At 39.2% G+C, this 24,391-nt stretch overlaps 3 protein-coding genes across 4 annotated transcripts; 2 read left to right on the forward strand and 1 right to left on the reverse strand.

The window, feature by feature from the left end:
* Positions 1-11,608: 11,608 nt before the first annotated feature.
* Positions 11,609-12,939, forward strand: LOC137723299 (ATPase 11, plasma membrane-type-like). The gene is made up of 4 exons (XM_068462456.1): positions 11,609-11,902; positions 12,074-12,256; positions 12,359-12,537; positions 12,819-12,939. Exons 1-4 carry the CDS (start codon positions 11,609-11,611, stop codon positions 12,937-12,939), a joined length of 777 nt encoding a protein of 258 aa, XP_068318557.1.
* Positions 12,940-13,365: 426 nt separating this feature from the next.
* Positions 13,366-14,394, reverse strand: LOC137723300 (uncharacterized). Its single transcript, XM_068462457.1, has one exon. The coding sequence runs from the start codon at positions 14,392-14,394 to the stop codon at positions 13,366-13,368; it is 1,029 nt and encodes a 342-aa protein (XP_068318558.1).
* A 3,036-nt stretch (positions 14,395-17,430) lies between these two features.
* Positions 17,431-21,047, forward strand: LOC137722537 (nudix hydrolase 8). 2 transcript variants are annotated; one of them, XM_068461564.1, is made up of 10 exons: positions 17,431-18,120; positions 18,528-18,579; positions 18,676-18,823; positions 18,957-19,022; positions 19,265-19,402; positions 19,752-19,829; positions 19,939-19,989; positions 20,124-20,158; positions 20,406-20,514; positions 20,630-21,047. In XM_068461564.1, exons 1-10 carry the CDS (start codon positions 17,970-17,972, stop codon positions 20,834-20,836), a joined length of 1,035 nt encoding a protein of 344 aa, XP_068317665.1. In that variant the 5' UTR covers positions 17,431-17,969; the 3' UTR covers positions 20,837-21,047. The 2 variants fall into 2 exon arrangements, with proteins under 2 accessions (XP_068317665.1, XP_068317664.1); XM_068461563.1 differs by having other exon boundaries at positions 17,432-18,120; positions 18,528-18,823.
* Positions 21,048-24,391: the final 3,344 nt, after the last annotated feature.

Below are 24,391 nucleotides of genomic sequence, written 5' to 3' on the forward strand. Positions count from 1 at the left end.
TTTTTTAGCGCAGTTTCCAACCGTAGTTGGCGGTTCCATTTTTTCGTGTTTGCACCGGCCTTCGACATTGGTTCTGCGACGTCTGCTGGTGCCATCTTCGTCTTCTTTTGCTATCGCCACTGCCTTTCGAGCACGCACGTCATCTATAAGCGCAGTTTCCAACCGCAGGTGGCTCCTCTATTTTTTGAGTTTACTGTAACCTTCAGCATTGGTTTTCCGACGGTGCTATACTTTTTTACCATCGCACAGCCAATGCATAGCCACTACACAGTCGCTGCATAGCCAATGCATTGCTCACGCCCTGCCGTCGCACAACCACTGCATTGCTCGCTGCACTGCTTGCTGCCCTGCTGTTGCTGAACTGCTCTCTGCTATGCCGTCGCTGCACCGCCATCACTGCACTGCTGCAAGGAAGTTGCTGGACTGCACGTACTGCCGCTGCTGCAAGGGAGTCGCTGAATTTCACACACTGCCGCAAGAGAGGTTGGTCGTCGCAAGGGAGTGTGCTCGCCTAAGGAAATAAGTCATTGGACTGCATGTACTGCCGCTGTTGCAAGGAAGTCGCTGGACTGCATGTACTGTCGTTGCCTGTGAAGACGAGGACACATTGCTGCTTGTGAGGACGAGCCGCAGTGACGATAAGTTGTGATGCCATTGTGAAGAGGAGGACACGCCGCTGCCTGCGAGGACAAGCTGATGTGATGACAAGTTGTGATGCAACTATGAAGACAAGCTATGATATCGCTGCTGACTGCCACCGCTGCAGGTGCCACCTCTACACCCATACCGCCTCTGGGACTGCACTGCCTCTGATGCACATTATGATTGCAACCGCACCGCCTTTGAGACTTTTTGCTCCACATTGCTTCTTGCCGCTTGCACATCCTTGGAAGACATTGATGCATTGAAGGCATTGGAAGGCTTGCTCAAGGTTCAGCGGCATAACTCCAAAGATAGTCTCGGAGAAATGGCTTCATCCAGCATCGTCATCTTAAAGGTTCGAACCTTTTTTTTTTTTTTTTTTTTTGATCTGACTGAACTTGAAGTTAAGAGTTCGATCTCCCTACATACCCTTATTTTGGGAAGGGATTAAGTCATCATGTAGTTCAAACATGTTTGTTTGTTTTTTTTTTTTTTTTTTGGGTGTCCTAACTTTTGATTGAGTCACTCTTTCAAGTTTTCAACTCAACAGACTTTTTTTCTTTTCTTTTCTTTTTTCTCTTATGTGTGTGTACTAACTTTTGCTTGAGTCGCCTTTTCGGGTTTTCACCTCAAATGCTTTTTTTTTTTTTTGGTGCCATACATCATTTAGGCTCTCGCGGGCCAAGAGCTTTTGTTGTCGCCTTTTTAGGCTCGTGCGAACCAGGAGCTTTGGTCATCGCCTTTTATGCTTGTGCGGATGAGGATCATTTGGTGTAGATTTGGTGTAATTTGCAGTTTTAGCTTGTCCAAGCAAAGAGTGTTTGATGCCTTGCGTAGTTTTAGTTCGTGCAAGCAAAGAAAGTTTGATGTGAATTTGTCAAGCGATCTTGGAGAGGTGTTCCTCGCAGACTTCATTGCAAGGAGTCTTGATCGGTTGATTGAAGAAGTCTTCGGGGAAGAAATCGCATTGTGATGTGGATGAACGATCTTTGTATCAAAGTTTCATCATCTTTAACTATTCCATGCCACTTTGGAGGTGGACAAGAGCTTCTCTGCCTCTTCCTTGATTCGTCAACTTGTGGACAAGGATATGCTTCTTGCGTGATTTTTTTTGGAGTGACATGAGTCCATCCTTCAACTTTACTTAGCTTGAGTAGCATGGTTTTGGGGCACACCCTCAGTGATCAAGGGGAAGATGTTGAGTCAAAAGAGCCACAAGTGACGGTGGTATGGCTTGACTTCATCACATCATCAAGATTTAGGTCGATAACTCCTTTTTGGGCTAGCTTAATGATGAGATCTTTCAACACGAAGAACTTTTCCACCGAACGATTAATGGCGTGGTGGTGCTTGCAATATCTTGGGTTGTCAGTGCGATTCATCTCTTGTGGTCGTTTGCACTCGGGTAAATCGATCACCTTCTTATTGAGCAAGTCCTTCAACATAATAGCCACATCGGAGTTGAGCAATGGGTAAGTCTTCTCCTCAAGCTCCTTCAAAGTGTGTTTAAGCCTTTCTTGGTCATGAAAAGCTTTGGTCCTTTTCACCTTGTCTTGTGTAGAGATTTTGATGGGAGTTGTGTTGACCACCATTGCTTCCTTGATAGGCTTCCTCACAAATTTGTCCATTTTCTACCCAATGACTTTGTCTTTTCTGTAGTCAACAATTGGGTTTTTCTTCCTATGATGGGCGATGCTCAACTCCAAGTCGTGGGCACGAGTGGCTAACTCTTCGAAAGTCCAAGGCATGATGCCTTGAAGAATGTAGTTTAATCCCCAATGCAGGCCTTGCATGCACATCTCAATCACGGAGATCTTTGAGAGCCTATCCTTGTAGTCAAGACTTAGTGAACATCATCGGTTAATGTAGTCGACGACTGGCTCGTCCTTCCAATGCTTTGTATTTGTAAGCTCCATCATGCTGACGGTGCGACGAGTGCTGTAAAAGTGGTTCAAGAACTCTCGCTCCATTTGCTCCCAACTGCTTATGGACTTGGGCTCTAGGTCTGTATACCAATCGAATGTGTTTCCCTTTAAGGAACATACAAACAGATTCACAAGGTAGTCTTCTTCTGTTCCACCGTTGTTGCAAGTTTCGATGAAATGGGCGACGTATTGCTTCGAGTTCACCTTTCTATCAAACTACATGAACTTTGGTGGTTGGTACCCCGTCAGTATCCGCAAGCTATCAATCCTTTTAGTGTATAGCTTAGAGTACATTAGTGCATCCCGCGAAGTGTATTCGTAGTACACTCTGATGGTGTTTGTGATCATGTCCTGAAGTTGTTAGATGGAAAAAAAGACCATTGATGTAGCTTCAGACTCTTGCTTTTGTTTCCTTTCAGCCTTGTCGACATAATGTGCCTTTTTTTTCACCAAACTTTTTGTCATGCCGATTCTTCTTCAAATCGGGGTCGACTTCTTCGTCATGCTGCGACCCCAACCTGCTCATGAGCGTATCGATATGCACATCCTTCTCTTTGACAATCCTTGTCAGCTTTGATATCACCTCATTCATTTGTGCAAGTTGGTCTTCAATACAGGTGATATTGGTGGTCATAAATTGTGCAGCCAAAAGATGAGACTCTTCAGCTAATATCGAGGGTGTCAACGAAATCTCCATGCGATGGTTGTTCGTTGGTGATCCATAGTAGAATCCCGTGCTTGAGTCTATGTCTGAAACCAGTGATAATAATCTCTCATTCGAGTTCCTTGAAGATGATGAATTTTGCTAGCTGTTTTGGGATGTCATCCTGTGTGCCATAATAGCATCCTTCGGTGCCCTAATGAGGCCACGCTGATGACAGGCTCACGCCTCTAATGCTCCCTTAGTATCACCAACTTGGAAGTGGCATGTTGAAATATGGCCACCATCTTTGCCTTGCTTCAAGTTGTGACACCAATGGATTCTCCGCTTACAGCAAAAGTGCTGACGTTCATTCCGTTGGTTACGAAAGCAGCTTGACCTTTCTTAGAAGCCATTGATTTCGAAGTCCGCTGGGCGTGCCAAATTTGTAAACATGAAAATCTTGTAGCAAATAACAAGAGAACACGTGTACAAATAACATTTGTATTAATGTAAATTTAGGGTTATAATCTCTTTACAACTTGATCATCTGATTCGATCTCCGAAATATAAGGTGTGTAGTGTTGTTGATCCAAGAGCCATGATGACTTGATCTTAGATGAACGGATGTTGCAAGGTTTTGGCTTTTCGCAATGGAGGAACCAACACGTGTAGAGGTGTTTGGTGGTTCTTCACAAGTTTAACAAAGAACTCAAAGAGCTTTTCAAGTTTTCTAGAGTGTTTGAGTGTTTGGGGGGTTTGAGTGCTTAAGAGCTTCAAAGTTTCAAAGCGTCAGCATCTGGGTGTGAATGATTTTCTGGACCCTTTTCTTTTCATTAGAGCCTTCTATTTATAGACTCTCCAAGCTTTTCCTATGAAAGAACCAAGACTTGATTTGTGTCTTGGTTCGTGATTTGATTCTATCAATTAATTTGTACGACTTAAATTAAAATTAATTAAAGAATTAATAAAAATAATTCTTTAACTATTATCCGCCAAATATCGCCACAAGTCCTCTTGATGACTTGTCCGATTTTGATGAGTCACATGCCATGTGTACAATTTGTGAAATATATGGCACATGCCACGTAAACCCTCGCATGCCGAAATTTAATGTGTTGGTGAACATTTATTTTCACTGAAATTTTGACGTCTACAATTACACATATTAAATTAATTTAGTTTAATCTAAGGGAAACATTTATTTATTTATTTATTTTGTTGAACAAACGATATTATTTATACTAAAGGGGTAGGGGACTGGGCTAAGCCTCACAATGGGCTAGCCATAATAATGTGGTTGAAATTTTCCCTTGGCGAGAAAGGGAAATACCACTCGACCATAGTACTAAGTGGAGCTGTCTTCTTAAATGTTACACGTCCAAACAATAAATCCAAGTGATATGTAATAAAGAGAATGTAATCTAAAGAAGTTAGATTTAGGAGACATTTCTCTTTCATACACTTAACCTCAACATTCCTAATTATAGGATTGTCAATTGGGCATTTACAATCCAATAAGACTAGTACATACTATGTTTTCTCTCCATAGAGAGTGGAAGGTCTCGAGTCATTAGTGATAAAAACACCAAAGTAAGTGATCAAAATAGAGTGAGTTCACTAAACATGATCAAATTGGAGTTATTGTACTCATGTCATATGAGAACTCACTAGTTGGGACAATGAAAAGTAGTCATTTAACATGAGACAACACAGTTGTCTTGTGGATACGTCATTGATCATTTGATGATGTGTCATAACCTCATGGTTTGCTTCGTGCATTGTTAGTATATCTGATTTATTAACAGAGGCATGTGAGTGTGAAATAAGGGATTTCTAACCTTTAAACCGTTGAAGGAGATCAAATACTCTTAATAAGATTCACAAATCTCTGGCCAGAGTACATGAATATCATTAGTAAGTACGTTCGAAAATACATTCACAATAATCATATAGACAAGAGAATAACATTGAATAGTAGACATGATTAAACTATCAATCGAACAATGTGATCAAGAGTATTGATATAATGAAGGACCATAGTGCATTGTAATTACAAACTAAATAAGTTCTCCACCTCTTCTGCTTAGTTTGGGTAGCCCTGACATATTGCTAGGTTTCACTCATGGTTTGTGGAATCCCTGAAGATTAGCAATCACTAAATCTTCATTAAAGGGAGAATTGAAAGATAGTTTCAATTCACAAATGATTAGTACGAGTTCTAGTCATTCACTTCCGTGGTAATTAGAACTTCATGGATACGTTGTATAGGGTAGAGATTGATGAAATAACGAAGTTGAATAAAAACAACTAAATGGTTTAATTGTTTATGACTAATTTGAACTAAAAGTTAATTAATCAAAACGAATAAGTTTGAATTGGGCCTTAAGTTAGTTCAGGGCTTCATAGCCAACGGGTCTTGATCCATCAAGCCTAACAAGTTAAATGGTCTAACAAACTTAAAGCTAAAATCCCAAAAGGCCCGCTAACCATAGTGAGGCTAGCCATAGAGAGAGAGTGCTAGAGTTTAATGGGCTATATAATGAGAATTAACGCTCTAACCTCTTTTAGGGTTTTCATGAGAGAAAATCAGAGAAAACAACTCTCTTTTCCTCTCCATCGATCATTCATTTTCTTTTCACATGTCTCCTTGGTATGGAGAAATTAGAGGTTCCCTATCTTGGGAACTTGGAGATTCTTATTCCACCATGCAAATCCAAGAAAACAAAAGATCCAAAGGAACAAAGGAGAGCAAAGGAACGAAGGCTATCACTTTAGGTGAACAACCTTTGCAAATGCAAAGAGGATCTACAAAGTATAATAAATTCTCAACTCTTTCTTGTGAATTTGAGTTGAGTCATGGGTTCACCACACTACTAGGCTCTGAATTTCATGATTAAGATTTGTTTTTGAGTGCATATGTACTAGTTTTTGTTCTTTAACCGTTAAATGCTCAATGTATGTTGCTCAAACGATATTTAATGGCTTATTTGGTAATTTGACATTTTGTACAATTTTTTAATCCACTCAATATGCTAAATAATAATGTAATTCTAATTTTAATCACTTTGTGGGGTCCATTTATGGAGGCAACCAATCAAATTTTTAGAATACATAACAACATTAATTATATATTGCATTTAAATCTATTAGAAAATATACTAAATGAATTTGACAGTAGAAGGCTTTGCCTCCAATTAACTTGGTTAGAGAGAGTTTGTTGCCATTTTTTATTGTTATATGCCTATGTGATAGTTTTGACATCTCCTTTGGAGATGATCTTAGTTGTCTAAACTATTTTTCTCTGAAAGATCAATTCTTAAAACCTACAAAAATCTGCCAATTACGTAGATTCGAAGTTATGCTACTCAATTTTTCGTCAATTTAAGTCACATGACTTCATGTGATACACTTTTGAGGGTATATTACTAGTTTTTTATCTTCATTGTACTCCCAAGGTTTGTCTTCCTAAGCTCGTCATGCATGTCTCAAGCTCTTATTCTTTGTCAAATAAAAATTGTATGTGTATGGCGGTGGTATAAAGTGAGCTCAAGGCACCATATTTATGTTAAAACAACATTATATATATATATATATATATATATATATATATCAGGTGGATCTCAACATTTCTTTCCTCCTTCACTGTCTTCATAAAATTAGTAATGGGCATGCTTGGGTTGATTATGAACTTATTCACATGCCTTTTCACAAACCATGCCACTTTGCAGTTAGGATTCTACCTCCATATCATTGGACAGTCATGTGTCCCAACATATGTCTTCACTTGCATTGTGTCTTCATTGTACATCCTGGAAGCATACAATCTCCAACGACAGGTTTTGCAAACCTTGCACTTATCCTCCACCTCTCATTTCTTTTCAACCAAATTGCAAGTGCACCATGCTTAATGGAATGTGATTACACTGCCTCTCTCAACTATGCTGCAACTATGAACTTTAGCCCATTTTCAAATTTTGGATCATCCTTGTCAACTTCTTCATTGAACTCAGGATAAATGATATTCTCATCAATATCAAAACTTGATTCATCTACATTGTGCAGGCCATCTGAGTCTTCTCTTCCATATCTTGGTCACCTTCAATCAGCCTTAATCCATCCCTATATGACATCTCAGGAATTCTATAGTGGTACAAAATTAACCCTTCATACCCTTACTCCTTAACCATCGAATCAATCTAAAAAAAAAAGACATAAAATCTTTGTCTACATAGTTAAACCAAGCGTCAAATCTTCCCCATATGCATTTTTAGACCATTTCCCACCATGGTTAAGCTTGAGAATAAACAAATCTGGCATGCCTGCAAAGTTAATGACAACGGTTTTAAAAGCCAAGAAAACAGGAATATGTTGGGCCACAAGGGGTTTGTAAGCTCGATTAGGACAAAAAGAAAAGACAACTAAACCCTGAGGACCATCAATAAAGAGTTTTTTAAAACACTATAATCGGGAACATCAATGTAGACACAAATCAGACATGCACATTGAAAACAACAAACCATGAAGACACCACTACGAAACAAAATTCCAGAAACCCACACAAAACTAATTGGAATAGAAAAGTCACAAATCCCTAAAAAATTAATTCAAAAATCACAAAACCTAAAAACCTAATCATATTCGAAAAGTAGTAGGATTCTTCCAATATTTTGGTATTTCAGCAACTTGTATCTTCCGTTTTTGCTACTTCATTGCCTTCGACGATTTGAGGGATTGCTTTCCAATGACAGTGCCCCCTTCTTCAATTTACCAAGGCGTGCGACCGACGGCGAGCCAGAGCAACGACATGCGTGCAAGCGGTGGGGTTGTGGTAAGGTTTTGAATGAATTCTGGGAATCGTGTTTTTTTGGGGTGTGGGGTTCTAGTAAAAGTTTTTTACCTTTTTAGTTTTTTAAGTTTTTAGGTTTTTTAAATTTTAAATTTCAAAAATTTTAATTTTTTTAATTGTTCTTTTTAATATCTAGGCCCAGATTGACACGTGACGCCCAATCATTATCCATGTGGATGCCATGTCATAAGTTAACAACTGTTTTGACAGACAACATAACAGATGTACAAAACTTGATGTATGAAATGTTGAAAATCAAGAAACTTTAGGGTAGTAAACTTAGAATAACCCTTTAATTAAATTTAACTTTTAGTTTTGCATCTTAGTATGGTACATATGGCATGAAGAGAAGTGGGAAGATTGAAATGATGCTAGCATTTCCCTTATGCTAGAATGTGAGCATCCATTAGACTTTAGCATTTCCCGTAGGCTAGAATGTAAGGAGGTTCCAGATATACTTAGCACTAGTGTGGGATGACATCTTTGTTCTGCGACAATAGTCAGTACATGGTAATTTACTTTTTCCCTTCAAGCAATCTCTGATGTTTTAAGTGCAGTGCAGTATCTTTCAACGATTTGATTATAATTTGTGCTGGCAAAAATGAATACCATAGTTTGTGGACAGTCCCATATGAAGTTTAGTCTTTTTGCTCCGACCCATGTGAACTGTGAAAATATATGAATAGACGATTTCACAAAGATGTTCCTCAAAGTCACGTGCTATATCGTTGTTCGCTAATTTCCAAGGGCAGAGGAAAGTGATGCGGAAATTAACTTAACACAGAAATTAACCCTCTTTTGACAATTGTAGCATATAAGTAAGTAGGGATCATTCTTAAACCGGGGATTAGGAGGGATTGCTAAACACTTTAAACTGACTCAAATAGATAAAACTAACCTTTAAAACACTTAACTCAACTTAAAAGACTCAAAACAAGTTCACAAGACTCAAAATAAGCTAAAAACACTCAAAACTGCCTAAAAAACACAAACTGGGCAGATTTGACTCTAAACACCAAATTGGACGAAAATTAGTTCTAACTTAACTCAAACCACTCAAAAACACAATCTAAAACATATTTTAACTATTTAGACACTCTAGAATAAATGGGGATTTGATTTTGGACGAAAATAAAATAAACAAAACAAGACTTTAAACTATGCAGATTTGGACGAATTTGGTGGAATTAAGTTGATGATGGGCTAGCTAGGAGGTTTTTCTCCACACATGGCATACTTGCATACAAAACAATCTCCAGTTGCTTATTCAATGAATCATGAACCTCAACACCCCAAGTTAATTAGGTACGCTTAAATTAACTCTCAGATTTCCCTTAGGTCATTGAATTGAATGGAATTAGCGCATTGCAATCAAATTATTCCTCAAAAGTTCTCTATATGAAAGCGCATAATAGAAAAACAATCAAAGATCATTAGATTCTATGGAAATCATAAGTGTTGCCGAGGCATTCGTAACTATGAAAGCGCATGATACTTATGCCAAGAATTTACTTAACATGATTGTGACCAACAATCTTAACTACTCATGAATATAAGTTCCCAACGATTAGGTGAAGTTTCCTTATACCCTAGCATCAGATTTACGCATGCAAATTAAGTGTGCACTCTCAATTCATGTACATAAACAAGTATTAATTCAAATAGATAAGTAAATTGAATTCACCATTCATGAAATCACAACTGAAAGTAATCGAATCATAATGCAAATATAGCCATGGTTTCGAAATTCCACCTAGCCAAAAAGGGGATTAGTTCCTCATACTTGCAAAGCAAAAATTCTTGAAATTAAACATTGAAAGCACAAGAAAGATTACACCTAAACGTTTCAACATTTCCAGGTTGAATGGCATGCACGTCTAAGGGCTTTCCTCCTTTTTCCTTGCTGCGGCACTTGGTGTGGGTGGTGGTTTTGGGGGTTGTGAATGGTGTGTTCTTGTTTAGAGGGATAGAGGATGGCTGATTATGGTGGTAAGGTGCGGCAGGTAGTGTATGGAGGTGTAGGGAGTGAATGAATGAAGGAGAATAGAGAATAGGGGTTGCGGCAAGGTGTTTTCTGTATAGCATAAAGGGTGGTGCGAATTTGTGGCTGATTTTATGTTTATATAGTCCTAGGGTTACTTAGATTAGGGTTACACTTAACAGATTTAGTGGATTAGGGCCCTAGGGTTCGGCAATAAGTGATTAAATCCACCTAGGAGGGGGTTTGGCCCACTTAGTTTCATACAAGGATTTGTGTAACCCAAATCCATAAGGAATGAGGCCCTAGAAATCAGAATCCAAAAGGGATTGGGCCTAGAAAGGTGCGGCACACATGGAGGAAAGGGTGGAATGGCTTGCAAGGCAAGGCAAGGCCTTTTAGAAAGGATTAGGCGCCACCTTTGTAGGGTTTCTAGAAAGAATGAGCTTTGTGGCTGATTTGGGGCTTCTAGAAGAGAATGCTTCTAGAAATAGGTTCAAGAAATATCTATTTAGGTCCCCTTGCAACTAGGATTAAGACATGATAAGGTTAGGATAGGATAAGATGAGATAAGGTTTTGGATAATGTTGGATAAGGTTTTAGATAAGGTTTTGGATAGGGTTTCCTCTTTTGAGCTACTTCCTTATCCACTTTGTCTTGAGCTTAGTTCCTTCCTCTTCTTATCATATTTCTAGCCTCTTGAACTCCAAATTCGTCCATCCATGTTGGCCCATATGCAAGCTATCCACATAGTGTCCAAAATTGCTCCAAAATGCACTTTCTTGGTACTTTAACCCTTAGGACCTACAAACACACGAAAATGAGTTGAAATACGACATTAACTAAGAAATAATAGCACAAATGCACAAGAATAAGCTAGCTAAGTTGCCTAAATATGCTCCTATCAGAAAGCCACTGAAACTTTCTTTGCTTTTTCTCCCAACTGAAAGTGAATCATCACATGTTTATCTAAAGAGTAAATCACCACATGTTTATTAAATAAAGAAAGTACATCATCAAGAAATGTTCTCATACTTTTGTAATTGCAAAAATATTTGGGTGATTTCAGAGTATTTATATTTTGGTGCTTTAACTATTGAATTTTTTATTTTTTTTGTAGTTTAATTAAATTTTAATGGTCAAAACAATTAGAGTATCAGATATTTTGTACTCTGGAGCACCTAAAAAGTTCTTTGTAATTTTATTAATGTTGTTCTTTTTGAATATTATCCCGTTTCTCATATAACATTAATCCATCAATTGTTTTTTTTATACATTACTCTAGCAATTGTTAACTTTTCTCCACGATATAGTAATATCAACATTATGATTACCATATTGATGACTCATCAAATACTCTGCAATCAAAAGTTATTAACAAATCAATAGGCAGAGTTGACGAACCGAGTATAGTAGAAAAATGATTCAGTTGTAAAAATAGGGGTAATACTTTTGATTATGATTGGTTGGGAAGCATTTTGATAAACATGCCTTTATAGTAACATGTTTTATACACCTTTCAGGTATGTTCGTTAACATTTTGCAAAATAATTTTTCGTTTTTCAGATATAAAAATGGATGAAATTGTTAGGAGCTCACATTTTGTACTTGATGACAATGATCGAGTTTTCACCTTCTCTCGTTCTCTCTCGCAGAAAAAATTCGGTGTAGAAGATATCTTCAACGAGAATCTCTATTATACCAACAAGACCCTCAATTGGGGAATGAATGCCAAGCTATCATCTGCTCTGTACCTTCAAGTTAGCACCATCAGCCAGGCTCTAATTTTTGTCACACGCTCCCGAGGATGGTCATTCCTGGAAGTACCTGGTCTGCTTCTTCTTAGTGCTTTCGTAATTGCTCAACTGGTAAGTGGTTTCATGCTGTTTCAATCGAATAGCATTCAATATTGTTTCATATTCATCAATTTCAACATATAGGAAGATGTTTATATACTTAGTTATGCTCAGAAACTTTAGTCTTTATATTAAACTAACATGTAATTCACATTTGAAAATAAAAAATTCTGATCCTTGCAGATTGCTACATTAATATCTGCTGTAGCAACATGGGAATTTGCTAGAATTCAAGCAATCGGCTGGAAATGGTGTGGTATCGTATGGATATACAACATTCTAGTCTACATGCTACTTGATCCTGTCAAGATTTTTGTTCGATATGCACTCAGTGGGAGGGCTTGGAGTTTGGTATTGAACAAAAGAGTGAGTGAACTGAACCTTCCATCTCTTAACAATTTTGAACTTAAAACATTTTTTATTACACATTCTAACAGCATTGCAATGTACATCTGTATAATTTTGTAGACGGCTTTCAACACCCAAAAGGACTTTGGTAAAGAGTTCCGCGAGGCTGCATGGGCGGCAGAACAGCGGACGGTCCATGGCCTCCCATCTGTGGAGGCAAAGAACATTCCTGAGAGGCACACATTCAGGGATGTTAGCATCATGACTGAAGAAGCCAGGAGACGTGCAGAGATTGCAAGGTTGGTTTTCCTTCTTAAGTTGGACGTTGATCACAAATCAATTGTATACAAGTTTACGAAAAGGAAAAAAACGATAACATAAGTACTAATCTATTGCCAGACATATACTTGTCTTTACAGACTGTGACTATGTATAATATAATACTAGCGATCCGGATTCTCAATTTGACAACATAAGATTGTTTGGCAAGAGAGCATTTCCGTAAATAATTCTTTACAATGTGTTTTGGCTGTGTTGTGTGTTGCCTAACTTTAAGTTTTGGTGTTTCCTATCAATGCAGACTAAGGGAGCTTCACACTTTGAAGGGGAAGGTCGAGTCCTTTGCACAGCTAAGGGGTTTGGACACCGAAACGAACCCAAATTACACCGAGTCATTTCTAATGTACTTCTGGCTACTCTAGTTTCCTTCCAATTGTTACCATTTTGATATTTCTTGCCCTTTTTGTTTTGTTTCCTTTCCTGTGTTCTTAATTATATTTTTACTTGTGTTGTATGGATTTGATGGACAGAAAGCTCTTATATGAAAATAAAATATAGGATAAAGTACAAAAAAACTACCTCAACTATTGGTGTCCTGACACTTTCATACTTCATCTTTTAAAATTGACAATGTCATACCTCATCTTACGAATTTGTGTCAATGTTATACCTTATGTTAGCTTGGCGTGAATTTCTCAGTTAAATGCTGACGTGGCATGATTCAGGGCCCACTTCGGGGCATAAGGAACAGCATCACTCTGATAGTAGAAGGCACCACCTCGACCCGTCTGCCCATAACTACCAGGGCCAAGAATCTGCTGGATCGGTGCAGGTGGCGGCAAGAAAGTCTACTGCAGCTTCTGCTGCTGACTCTGGGGACAATTCGCAGCCTGATGTCCCATCTGCCCACAAGTAAAACAACCACTGCTACCACGCCTACACTCACCAAAATGCCGATTATTACACCTGCGGCAAAGTGGGGCCCTACCTCTACCACCATCACCCTGTCTCTGGCCTCTAGCACCACCAGCAAACCTACCTCCACGTCCCTGACCAGTGGCGCTGAAACCATCGCTAGAAGAGCTAGAACTAGTGCCACCCCTCTTGAAGTTCTGAGTCCGACGAGGTTCGAGCGACGCTTGACCTTTACCCTTATCATCTTTCTTTTGATTACCATCTTTCTCTTCCTCATCACTCTCGCTCGGCATATTTTCTGAATCCTCAATTCTCAGCAAAATCTCATAAACATCCTGGTAGGTATCACAATGGGTAGTGGTCGTCATCGAAAGCCACTTCTTCCTAGTACCTAAATGGAAACGACGAAGCATCTCCGCTAGATTGCCAGCAACCTCAGGATGATAGCGAGACAAATCAGTGAACCTCCGGTAGTACTCATTCGCTGTCAGCTTCCCCTGTCTCAACTCAGTAAATTCATGCTTCTTACGGTTAATATACTCAGAGGGCACAAACCTTCTCTTGAACAACTCACTGAAAACATCCCAATCAGTCTTCTCAGCTGGAGTCAAACGACGAAGTTCCTGTTCCCACCAGGATGCAGAATCCTTACCCAAAAACCACGAGGTCGTCTCTACCCACTTCTCGACAGGGAGATTTCCCTGACTATTCAAAACACGAAAAGTCTTCTCAATATGCTCTAGCCACCGCTCTGCACCCTCATGACCCTCATAGCCTTCAAACTTATCCAACTTCAAATTATACATAGTCTCCAGAGGAGTGCTTTGGGGAAGGCGAATCGCCGAATGAATAGCTGTAGCAATAACTTCCCCCAGCTGAGCAATATCGGGGAAACTAGGCTTAGCAGAACGACGTGGTTCCCGACGAGGCGGCATAATTCTGACAGAAGACACCAAAACCATTAGAATACTCACAAAAGTACAGGACTGCCAAACCTAGGCTCTAATACCAAACTGACACACCCCGATCGAGATCAGGGCATGCTAGCCATCATGTGAAGGTAACGTAACCATGTGCACAGTGCCGAAGCTAATACAATAGTAAAATAAATAGTACGAATAAATAAAAACTAGCTTTACACCAAGTAATAAAAATAAGTGCAAGCGTAAGTGCGACACTAAGTTCAAAGCATGAAAGCCTAATGCAGTCCAGGAGAAAACGACACAACAAAAGCACACCCGAAGGTGATCCTACATTGGTGGTGGTCTGTCAAATATGCCGGGGAAATCCTCAGGGAAGCCACCAAACGCGCTAGCCAACTAGAACCTGGAGGGGCGCAAAACAAAAGCGTGAGTGGGGTAAAAACAAAGCTTTTCGAAAACCATTTAATAAATAAGTTCTAACCCCTCGCCGTAAAACCTGTATACTTCCCAGAAAAATAGAATATATATATATAAGTCATGCTCGAAAAAACGTGCCATGCAATATGTATTGAAGTAATATGCCAGTGCTCAGGAAACATCAAATCAATACTATGTAAACTGTCAGCCGGAGTCACCTAACGTGATCTGTACGACTGAATCTAGAGCTCGAATCTCCATCTCACTAACTATACCTGCACACGAGTCGGAACCACCTAAAGTGGTCTGTACGACAAGCCTGTGCATCTAACTTGGATCCAAGATGAGCGTGTGGTGCGGGAGGTGAACATCACGTGAAGGACTGTGCCCTACTCTGGGCGGAAGCACTAACACCGGGGGTGCAGGTTATGAGCTCTCTATGTAACTAGAAACACTACTGAACGTAAATGTAAAATCATACTCACCTGGCACTTACCTGTGCATCCACGGCACCAATACACATGTATATATATGTGACTAATAATGCATAAACGAACGGCAACCAATAAACATGGCATAATAATGTAAAAACATTTTAATTCATTTTCTGGGAAACGTATAAGTATATAGGTATATACGGAAAACCAAAAGCCCACTCACTGGTACGTAGAAGGGTCGTAACCCCCTTGCCTCGAGTGACCACGCTCGTCCTCGGGATACGTCTCAACTATATGTGAAACAACTATAAAAACGTTAATTTTAAAGCACATAACGAACCTTTAGAAATAACTTCTCATACATTGCTCAAATGGGGTGTATGAATACACCAACGTGATCTACTCAACCTCAGGAACATCCCCATATTTTTAGAAAAAAATTTCACCGCCGCACGCGCCCCCACGCGTCGGCCATGCGCAGGCACGTGCCTGGCACGCTAACGGCGTCAGTTGACGTCGTTAGGAATATTCCGTTATCCCTAACGGTAACCGTCAACGGCGTTAGGAATATTCCGTCAGTTTTGACGGAATATTCCGTCGTCTTCTCCGGCGAGGCTCCGGCGCCGGAAAATCGTGCAATTTTCAAATCGTGATATCTTCTTCGTTTTTCAACCAAATTTCACAAAATTGGTACCAAAATGAAGCTTACAACGAGAGGAACAAGATCATACCACTTTCAAGGGCTAAAATCCATGAAATCTCGCCTGGAAAATACCCCCAACTTAGGCCAACCTCGAAACTCACGATCCCGACGTCCAAAACCTTCAAACGAACCACCCCGAGCCTCCTAGGGACCTCACCAAGCTTCCTACAAACTTGAAATTCCCAAAAACATGAGAAATTACGTGTGCATGAACAGTACCAAAATCGGGTATCTCGAGTTCGACGTGAAAACGAAGGTAACCTTACCTGAAATGGGTATGGTTGGACTCCTAGGAGCCTCACGAGCATGGATATGTATTTTGTTTCTTCGATCTGTGAAGATTTGATGGGTTTGTGTGTGTGTCCGTACGTTGTATGGAAAATGGGAAGGGAGAGAGCTCGGGGTAGGGGTGTAGGGCAAGGGAAAGGTGAGGGTGAGTGTGGGGAAGAGTGTGTGGTGCAAAACTAGCCACACCAAACCAAAAAGAACAACCACACAACGAAAAATCTCGTTAGGGGCAAACTCATCTTTTCACGCGTACGTTTTTAAAATTTCCGGGATGGGCTGTCACATAAAAGCCCAACACCCTATCCACTAGAATATTGGACATCATGCATAATTTAACACACTTAATAATCAACCCTTAATACTACAATCTAATAATATTCATCTTCACTGATAAGTGAAAAGTCTTAGGTTTTATTCTCACCAAAAGCGAATTTGAACCACATTATTGCTAGCCCATTGTAAGATTAAGACCACCCCTCCCCTTAGTGTAGATAATATCGATTGTTCAAAAAAATAATAATAATAATCAACCCTGTAAATATATGATATCAAAGTGGAATAAAATTAAGTGGAAAAGAAAAAATTCCAACACCACTTGGGATAAGATAAGATCTTCCTCCTAAATGGACATATTGCCATGTTCTTCTCCCTCTTTATAGTGTAAATTTTTATTTTAATACAAGTGGTATTGCTACTTTAATTTACACTAAATGAAGAATTTGAACTCGAAACACGATGAGTTAAAGACAACTCTAACCATCAGGGCAGTCTATCAATGTGAATTAAAGTAAGGGATTTAACTATAGTACACATATTTTGACATTCGCTTTGTAGAAATGATCTTTATAGTAATAACGACATAATATGATATATCAATATTATATAATAACGACATAATAAACACTAATCAATTATGCAAACAAATGTCAAAATATATTATGATAGCTAATGCGTAATAACATTATCGCTTGTCATCAAGAAAAATAAACGAAGGCATGACCGTTCTGATTTTTCATAGTTCGGTCCCTCAATTATAATGTGCGTGAACCATACACTTGTTTCAAACCATGGGCGTGTGACCGGGACCCGGACAGGGGTGCCTACCTGACTATTTCGCTTTCTCACCATACATATAATATATAAAATATATCAATTATACGGTTCACATTTCTTTTTTTAATTAATACTTGATATGGTGTCATTTCACACCACAAAAATTAGGAAACACGTCCACGTAGGCACTTTAACCTTGATTTTTTCAGATAAGATTCATGCAATAAACATGGCTTTAATTTATTGGCTGTCCTCACTTTGATTTGTTCCACTTTCAGTCTTCATCTGTTTGTCTCTCTCCTTTGGCAATCTCCTAGTCCTCAACGCGTTTCATGAATTTTCTAATTACTTTTTTGAAATTTTAGTTGCTTCCCTCGTTTTCTCCATTGAAAACCTGGCATAAAATATTTGATATTCTTTTGAGCTGATCATTCTCACATATTTTAAAACGACTACGTTAAAAGATCATGTTTAGTGCTAATGTGCTTGCTTAATTGTCTCTCATTGCCTGTTCTCGCAATCTGTACTCTGCTGTGCAAGCGAACAAATTCTAGTTCACTCCGAGCCGGCGTCAAATCTTATGAGAACTTTTTTTTTATGATTAATTAATGTTGATTAGTCCAGGTTGAAGGTGGTGTTATATTTAAGATCATTTGGTATTATTGGATGGTACAGCTGTGGTCAGTTTAAGGTCGTTAGGATTTTGGCTATCCCTAATGGAGATGAGTTTGTTTGAATCGAAGTCTATGTCTGTATCTGTATCTGAGACGGTTCAGATGGGAAGAAGATTGTATTTGAACCCGTTTTCGAGTTCCCGGCACATACCAGCTGCTGTTAAATTCTCTCCACACTTGTGTTCTTGCACAGGTAAGTGTTTTCAGACCATAATATGGATACAGGATTAGAAGCTTCTAAAATTTTATTTCGTTCCGCAACATTACTTGAATGGAAGTGATTTCCGCACTCCATTTTCTCTTCTGCAATCTCTCTGTTTCTCTAGCCCTTCGATTGAATAAACGAAAAGATAATCAAGAGACAGAAACAAGGGGAAGAGAGCAGAAGGAGAAAATGGGAGCATGAATATCACTACCCTACTTGGAATTCATTTTCCTTTTAAAAAGAAAGTTGGAAATTTATCTTAGTGCTTGAACTACATTTTAAGTTCATCTGTAGAAAGTTTCTTTCTTTCCATTTTTTTTTTTTTTTTTTTTTTTTTTTTTTTTTTTTTGTACTGAATGATTAATTTCTTCTGTTTTCTCCATTTTTTTTTCCAGGGTTCGGTCTCAAAGCTTGTTATTCTTCTGAGCCTTCTAGTTCAAGCAATAGGTATCTGTCAGTTAACGCTATTGGTTCAGTTGGTGGAGATAAACTTGCAGCTGATACTCGTTTGTTTCAAATAATTAATGGAACGAATGGCTCAAGACCGAATCTGTATTCTACAGAGATAAGGGTACTTGATGCTTTTGATGATGAGTATGGCGGAGTTATCGTTGATCCAGAACGATTACCAGAAAACCCAAATGCCTTTGCTTGTATCCTACATTCCTCACTCTCTCGTTGGAAAATGGAGGTATTTACAAACTTTAGTCATCGAAGGCCTTTGATTTCGTGATCCCTTCTTTTAAATGATCATTGATCTTCACAATTGATTCAAATTTTCATACTTGTTCATTTCCTGTGAAATAATTTGCATTTGACTGCAGGGAAAGAAGGGAATTTGGCTAAAGCTGCCGGTAGAAAAAGCTGAGCTTGTTCCGGTTGCTGTTAAGGTAACTTTTCTACACATGACTTTGAGATATGGATCTGTTCTTTCTTGAGCTGAACGTGAATGAGAAATGGGATTTGATCCTTTTTCTATCTGGAATGGATTGCACAAAAGTTAACAGAACAAGTAAAACACAGAAAGAATGTCTTGGCATCATCGACTGCTAAAAATGCTATTTCTTCCTTTTACTTTGATCGTTACTAAGTGTTGCAGTCTGTATCTCTGAGATAAGCCGTTTGGTTGCAGGAAGGCTTCCAATACCACCATGCTGAACGAGGTTATGTGATGTTGACATACTGGATCCCGGAAGGACCTTGCATGCTTCCTGCCAATGCATCACATCAAGTAGGGGTTGGAGGATTCGTCATCAATGACAATAATGAGGTATAACATCCTTTGTTAACAGTAGAAGGATCAAGCTACTTAAATTGTTGCATCAGATATCCTTTTTCAGTTTAGGCTTTCATTATAAAACTGGCCAATTTCCTTGACTTTATTTCAAAATCATAAAATAGTGTTTTACTTAATTGTATGCCTTCGGTAATCAGAATGCTAAGCAAGAAAACTACATACATAATCTTGTCATAAACAACCTAAATTGGCATCACTTCACCCCAATCTAATATGCGTCTAATATTAATTTGCGCCCCACAAATCCTATAGCTCATCTGCCTTTATAAATTTGCTCAGCTCCTCTGATTGAATCCGGTACTAACAAAATAATGACTTGCAGGTTCTTGTCGTACAAGAGAAATATTGTTCTCCGACATGCGAAGGCTTTTGGAAATTACCTACCGGCTTCATCCTTGAGGTAGGTTATCCAATTTTGGAGTACCTTGACCACAGTTCTTTTACTTTCACTATGTTCAGCAGAGGCTTTAGTTCTTCGTCAACTTATTTATTTCTTCCCTTGGAATCAGTCAGAGGAGATATTCGCAGGAGCTGTGAGAGAAGTTAAGGAGGAAACCGGGGTAAGAATTTGTCAATTGATATGATGATATCTGTTCTAACATTCTATTCCATCTAGATCGTACTAATTTAGTCTTTTAGAATAGTTTAGAATATTCTTCTAAATAATGCTAGTTGCAATTTGTTTTCATCGCAGATTGATACCGAGTTCGTTGAAGTTATAGCGTTCAGGTAATAGTTATGTGTAATTGCTAATTTTCTGATCAAAGGTGAACAAAACTAGGATCCAACATTTAGTGTCGCTAACTTTTCGATCGCAGTCAGCATTGTTTAGAACGAATGCTGCATATTTCTGAGCGTAAAGTGTTCATAAGTGAAGAAGTTGAAACCAGTGCTATGGGACACTTCATATAAATTCGGATTACTAATTTTCTACAACAGCAAGTATCTAATAGTTTTGTTTAACATTTAACTCCAGGCATGCTCACAATGTAGCTTTTGAAAAGTCAGATTTGTTCTTCATCTGCATGTTACGACCGCTATCAACTGAGATTATAGTTGATGATCTTGAAATTCAAGCAGCCAAGGTAAATATTTGCACTCAAAGAATACAAGCTTATGCAGACTCAACTAGGTTTTTTTTTCGCATTGCTGGATTTTACGATTTTCTCTAACTTGTGGCGTCTTCAATTCCTTGTGCAGTGGATGCCCCTAGATGAATTTGTCGAGCAACCACTGATACAAGAAGATTCCATGTTCAAGAAGGTCATTTCTATATGCATTGCGCGGCTGGGGAAGCATTACTGCGGTTTATCTTCTCATCAAGTGGTCTCCAAATTTGATGGCAGGTTGTCTTCCTTGTACTATAACGTTGTTGACACTCAAGATTCCAACTGTTCAACCTGTTAAAAGAAGGCCTGCTCAATCTCAGTACTGCCCAAAAATCTCAGTAATGCAACTAGTTGGGCATCATTATTGTAACAAAGTTTCAAACAAATGCTTCTTCATTTTTTTTCTTTAGTTTTCTGATGTATATAGAAAATGTCTTCTAACTAAATAAAATGCCTAACCCCCAAATGTTACTAAAAAATATTTGTAATTGGTTTTCTTCTTAAGTTCATGTATCTGTAGCGTTTGTATGTGACAAAAACAAATGAAAAAAAACCCTTCATTTGGTGTTGGGAGACAATTTTTTATTTTTATTTAACAAACGATATTATCTACATTAAGATGGTGGGTGTGATAATCTGTCCCTAACTTTATGATTTTTTTAATTTTTAAATGAGTGAATTGACGAAAATGCCCTAAAGGCTAGATTGTTGACTTTCGTTGACCGCCTTTCGTGACATGTATGAGTTATTATTTTCCCGTACTCTCGAAGTTCTCAACGGGACGATCGCTTAAGCGTAATTTGAATCGAAACCGAAGTTACAATAGGGGTTTTATGAAAATACAAATCTGAAAAGTACTTTTGTAAAAATTACTATTTATTATTTTATATATCTCTCTTAGTTATTATTATTATTATTATGATGTTATTATTGGTTGAGAGAAATGAAGGAAAGGAGAATGATGAACGGAGGAAAGAAGAAAAGTAGGTGTTGCTGCCCAATCAAAAGAGAGAGGAAAAGAGTGAGACCCAATCGGAAAGGAGGAGAGGATGAAAGACCAACCAATCAGAAAGCAAAGAAAGGAAAGAAACTAGCCAATCAAAAGAGAGGAAATGAGGGGAAAGGAGGAAGCAAAGAAGGAGAGGAACCAGCCGGGTTCCTTTCGACCCACGACTCGGTTATGACCGGTGAGTTTCTCCAGCCAAACTCATTGTTTTTTCGATGAATTGGGCCTATCCACCACTCCCAATCATCATCTCGGCCCTTCCTCTACCATTTCCACACCAAATTTGAGGAGATTGGGTTCAAAATTGTGGAAAATTGCACCGATGGGTGCGACGGGCTTCGGGGCTGCGATCCATCAAATCCGAAGGTAACTCCGCCAACCACCACCACTAATAGACTCCCTTAAACCCCAGGAACAAAGCCCAAACAACTATAGGGGCGGCGGAGCACCGGAGGTGACAGATTGAAGCTCACCCATTCTAGGGTTCTAGCGGGTTCATGGAAATTTGAGGCGTTTCTCGGCTAAATTGGACTTGGCCATAGTATTAAAACTTGCTCTAATCATTGAGATCTTCATTCTAGTAAAATTTGAGAATTTTTGGAATTAGTTGAATTTTCAGGCGAGTCGGGACGGCTTGCTTCCGCGTGCGGTGGGGCGTGGCAATGGCACATGGGCTGAGACCCCACCTGACCTTTCTAGGCTAATTTGGATGCCCCCATTCCATATTTGACATCCGATTAACAAAATTCCATTTTTTGGGTATAATTTCGCTAAGGTCCGCCACTTAAACATTATAACAATTGACAATCCAACCTTTGGATCGGCACCAAACTTTAATACATTATAATACGTAATATTTGAGAACCATAGAAATGTACAGATTGGGAATCTGACATATGGATCTTCCCGAATTGGATTTGTAAGTTCATAAAATAAAACATTGACTGCCACTTGAATTGTGATTGGCGGAGATCCGACCGTCGGATCGTGGTAAGGTTTCATTATGTTGTTTTAGAAGCATAATGTGGATCTTTGGAAGTTACAGATCAGAAATCTGAGATGTGGATCTTCCAAATCGAGTTACGTAGGGTTGTGGACCCTGTTGATGCAAATTTTTGCCTTCTTCATCTTGGACAAATTGCACCTACAAAACAATTAACACCTTAGGTCAAGGCCAAGAGCCTCACGAGCCCACGAAGAAGGGGGGGCTTTGGCCGAAGAACCTCCGTTGCCAAAGTTGGAATTTTGAGAGAAAAGTGTTTGGAGAATTTAGAGAATTTTGCAAGAAGATTGAACCTAGGTTTTTGGAGAAAATGGGGTGGTATTTTATAGGGGTGTGGCTGACCCCTTTGGGAGATGGGAACCGACAACTTTAGTGGTTTTTTTGGTGTAATTTATAATTAATTAGCTAATTAATATAATTTAGGAGAAATAATTTGGGAGTTACCTTGTGAGGGAGATTTGATGAGGAGGGATGAAATAGGTTTTGAATAAATACCCATTCTGATCATTTTTGACCTTGATTGAGCCATGATTGTTCGCTGGTTGCACGTAGAAGCTTCGATGTGCCTTGAGGGTAATTTTGTCTTTTTCACCCTAGAATCCACGTGTTGCCTCCATATTTTTCTTGATTATTTTTGGCTCTATGAATGCCCCCACACCTACTGGGCTGCTCGCAGGTAAGGGCAGCAGATGTAGAGATCTCCAACTTTGATGCAGATTCCCACTTGGACTTGGAATTAGATTCTTCTAGGACAAGGAAATAAATTGCCTCCAAAGCCTAATTAAGCCTACCTTAAGTAGGGGATTAAATCAACTTCGGAGGGCAATTATTTATCCCTACAAGAAAGGGAGAAAACTAAAGGATATTTGTTCCCCCTCCCCTAGCACTCTTTTTTGCTTGCTTGTGCAAAGATCCGTCTTCCGTTGATTTCTTTGTCTTTTCTATGCCACACCAATGTATGAAAAACTTAATTCTCCATGTCTTCTTCTTGGGTGATGTTGCCACGGGGTAGTCGTCAGTGTGGTACAGCACGTCGGTTAGCAAGGGCCATGAGTCGGCTTAGCATGGGCTAAGGAGGAGGTGTGGCAGGGGCCATTTGGTTGTGTTACTTGGCTTGATTGAAGCCAAGGATTGGCTCGACATGGGCCGAGGAAGTGGCGTGGCATAGGCCACGGTTTGGGTTGCCACAATTTGGGTTGCTTGCCAAAAATGAGGAAACTGCTTGAGTTTGATTTCTCAGTTGCCGTAGATGAAGCAGTCAAGGATGGAACTGCTAAGATCGGAGCTGCTGAAGATGAAGTGTCGAATCAGCAAACTGTTGGGTGTAAAGTGGCTACTGCCCCCTAACCATTTATTTTTTAGTTAGCCTTCAAGCATTCGATCTTTTGAGCTTTGTGGCCTTCTCGCACTGGAGAGCTTACCCAAATGGGTGTCGAGGAATTAGTTTACCCTCTCATATTGGAGAGTAATTAGTTTACCCTCTCACACTGGAGAATAATTAGTTTATACTCTCGCACTGGAGAGCAGACCCATATGGGTGTCGGGGAATTAGTTTACCCTTTCGCACTGAAGAGCAATTAGTTTATCCCCTCGCACTGGATAGTAGACCTATATGGGTGTCGAGGAATTAGTTTACCTTTCCGCACTGAAGAGCAATTAATTTATCTTCTTGCACTGGAAAGCTTACCTAGATAGGTGTCGGGGGATTGGTTTACCATCTCGCACTAGAAAGCAATTAGTTTATCCTCTCGCATTGGAGAGCTTACCCATATGGGTATCGAGGGATTGGTTTACCCTTTCGCACTGGAGAGCATGGAAGTCATTGTCGTAAGTGCAGCTGAAGA

Source organism: Pyrus communis, chromosome 17 (genome assembly GCF_963583255.1).
Source record: "Pyrus communis chromosome 17, drPyrComm1.1, whole genome shotgun sequence".
NCBI classification, from domain to species: domain Eukaryota; kingdom Viridiplantae; phylum Streptophyta; class Magnoliopsida; order Rosales; family Rosaceae; genus Pyrus; species Pyrus communis.

Bases quoted from the DNA above. Each gene is read 5' to 3' on its own strand.
- LOC137723299 (XM_068462456.1), top strand. From the start codon at position 11,609: ATGGATGAAATTGTTAGGAGCTCACATTTTGTACTTGATGACAATGAT. The intron at 11,903-12,073 runs GTAAGTGGTTTC...TGATCCTTGCAG, and splicing joins CTTTCGTAATTGCTCAACTG to ATTGCTACATTAATATCTGC. The intron at 12,538-12,818 runs GTTGGTTTTCCT...CTATCAATGCAG, and splicing joins AGACGTGCAGAGATTGCAAG to ACTAAGGGAGCTTCACACTT.
- LOC137723300 (XM_068462457.1), bottom strand. From the start codon at position 14,394: ATGGTTTTGGTGTCTTCTGTCAGAATTATGCCGCCTCGTCGGGAACCA.
- LOC137722537 (XM_068461563.1), top strand. From the start codon at position 17,970: ATGGAGATGAGTTTGTTTGAATCGAAGTCTATGTCTGTATCTGTATCT. The intron at 19,023-19,264 runs GTAACTTTTCTA...GTTTGGTTGCAG, and splicing joins TTGTTCCGGTTGCTGTTAAG to GAAGGCTTCCAATACCACCA. The intron at 19,403-19,751 runs GTATAACATCCT...AATGACTTGCAG, and splicing joins TCATCAATGACAATAATGAG to GTTCTTGTCGTACAAGAGAA.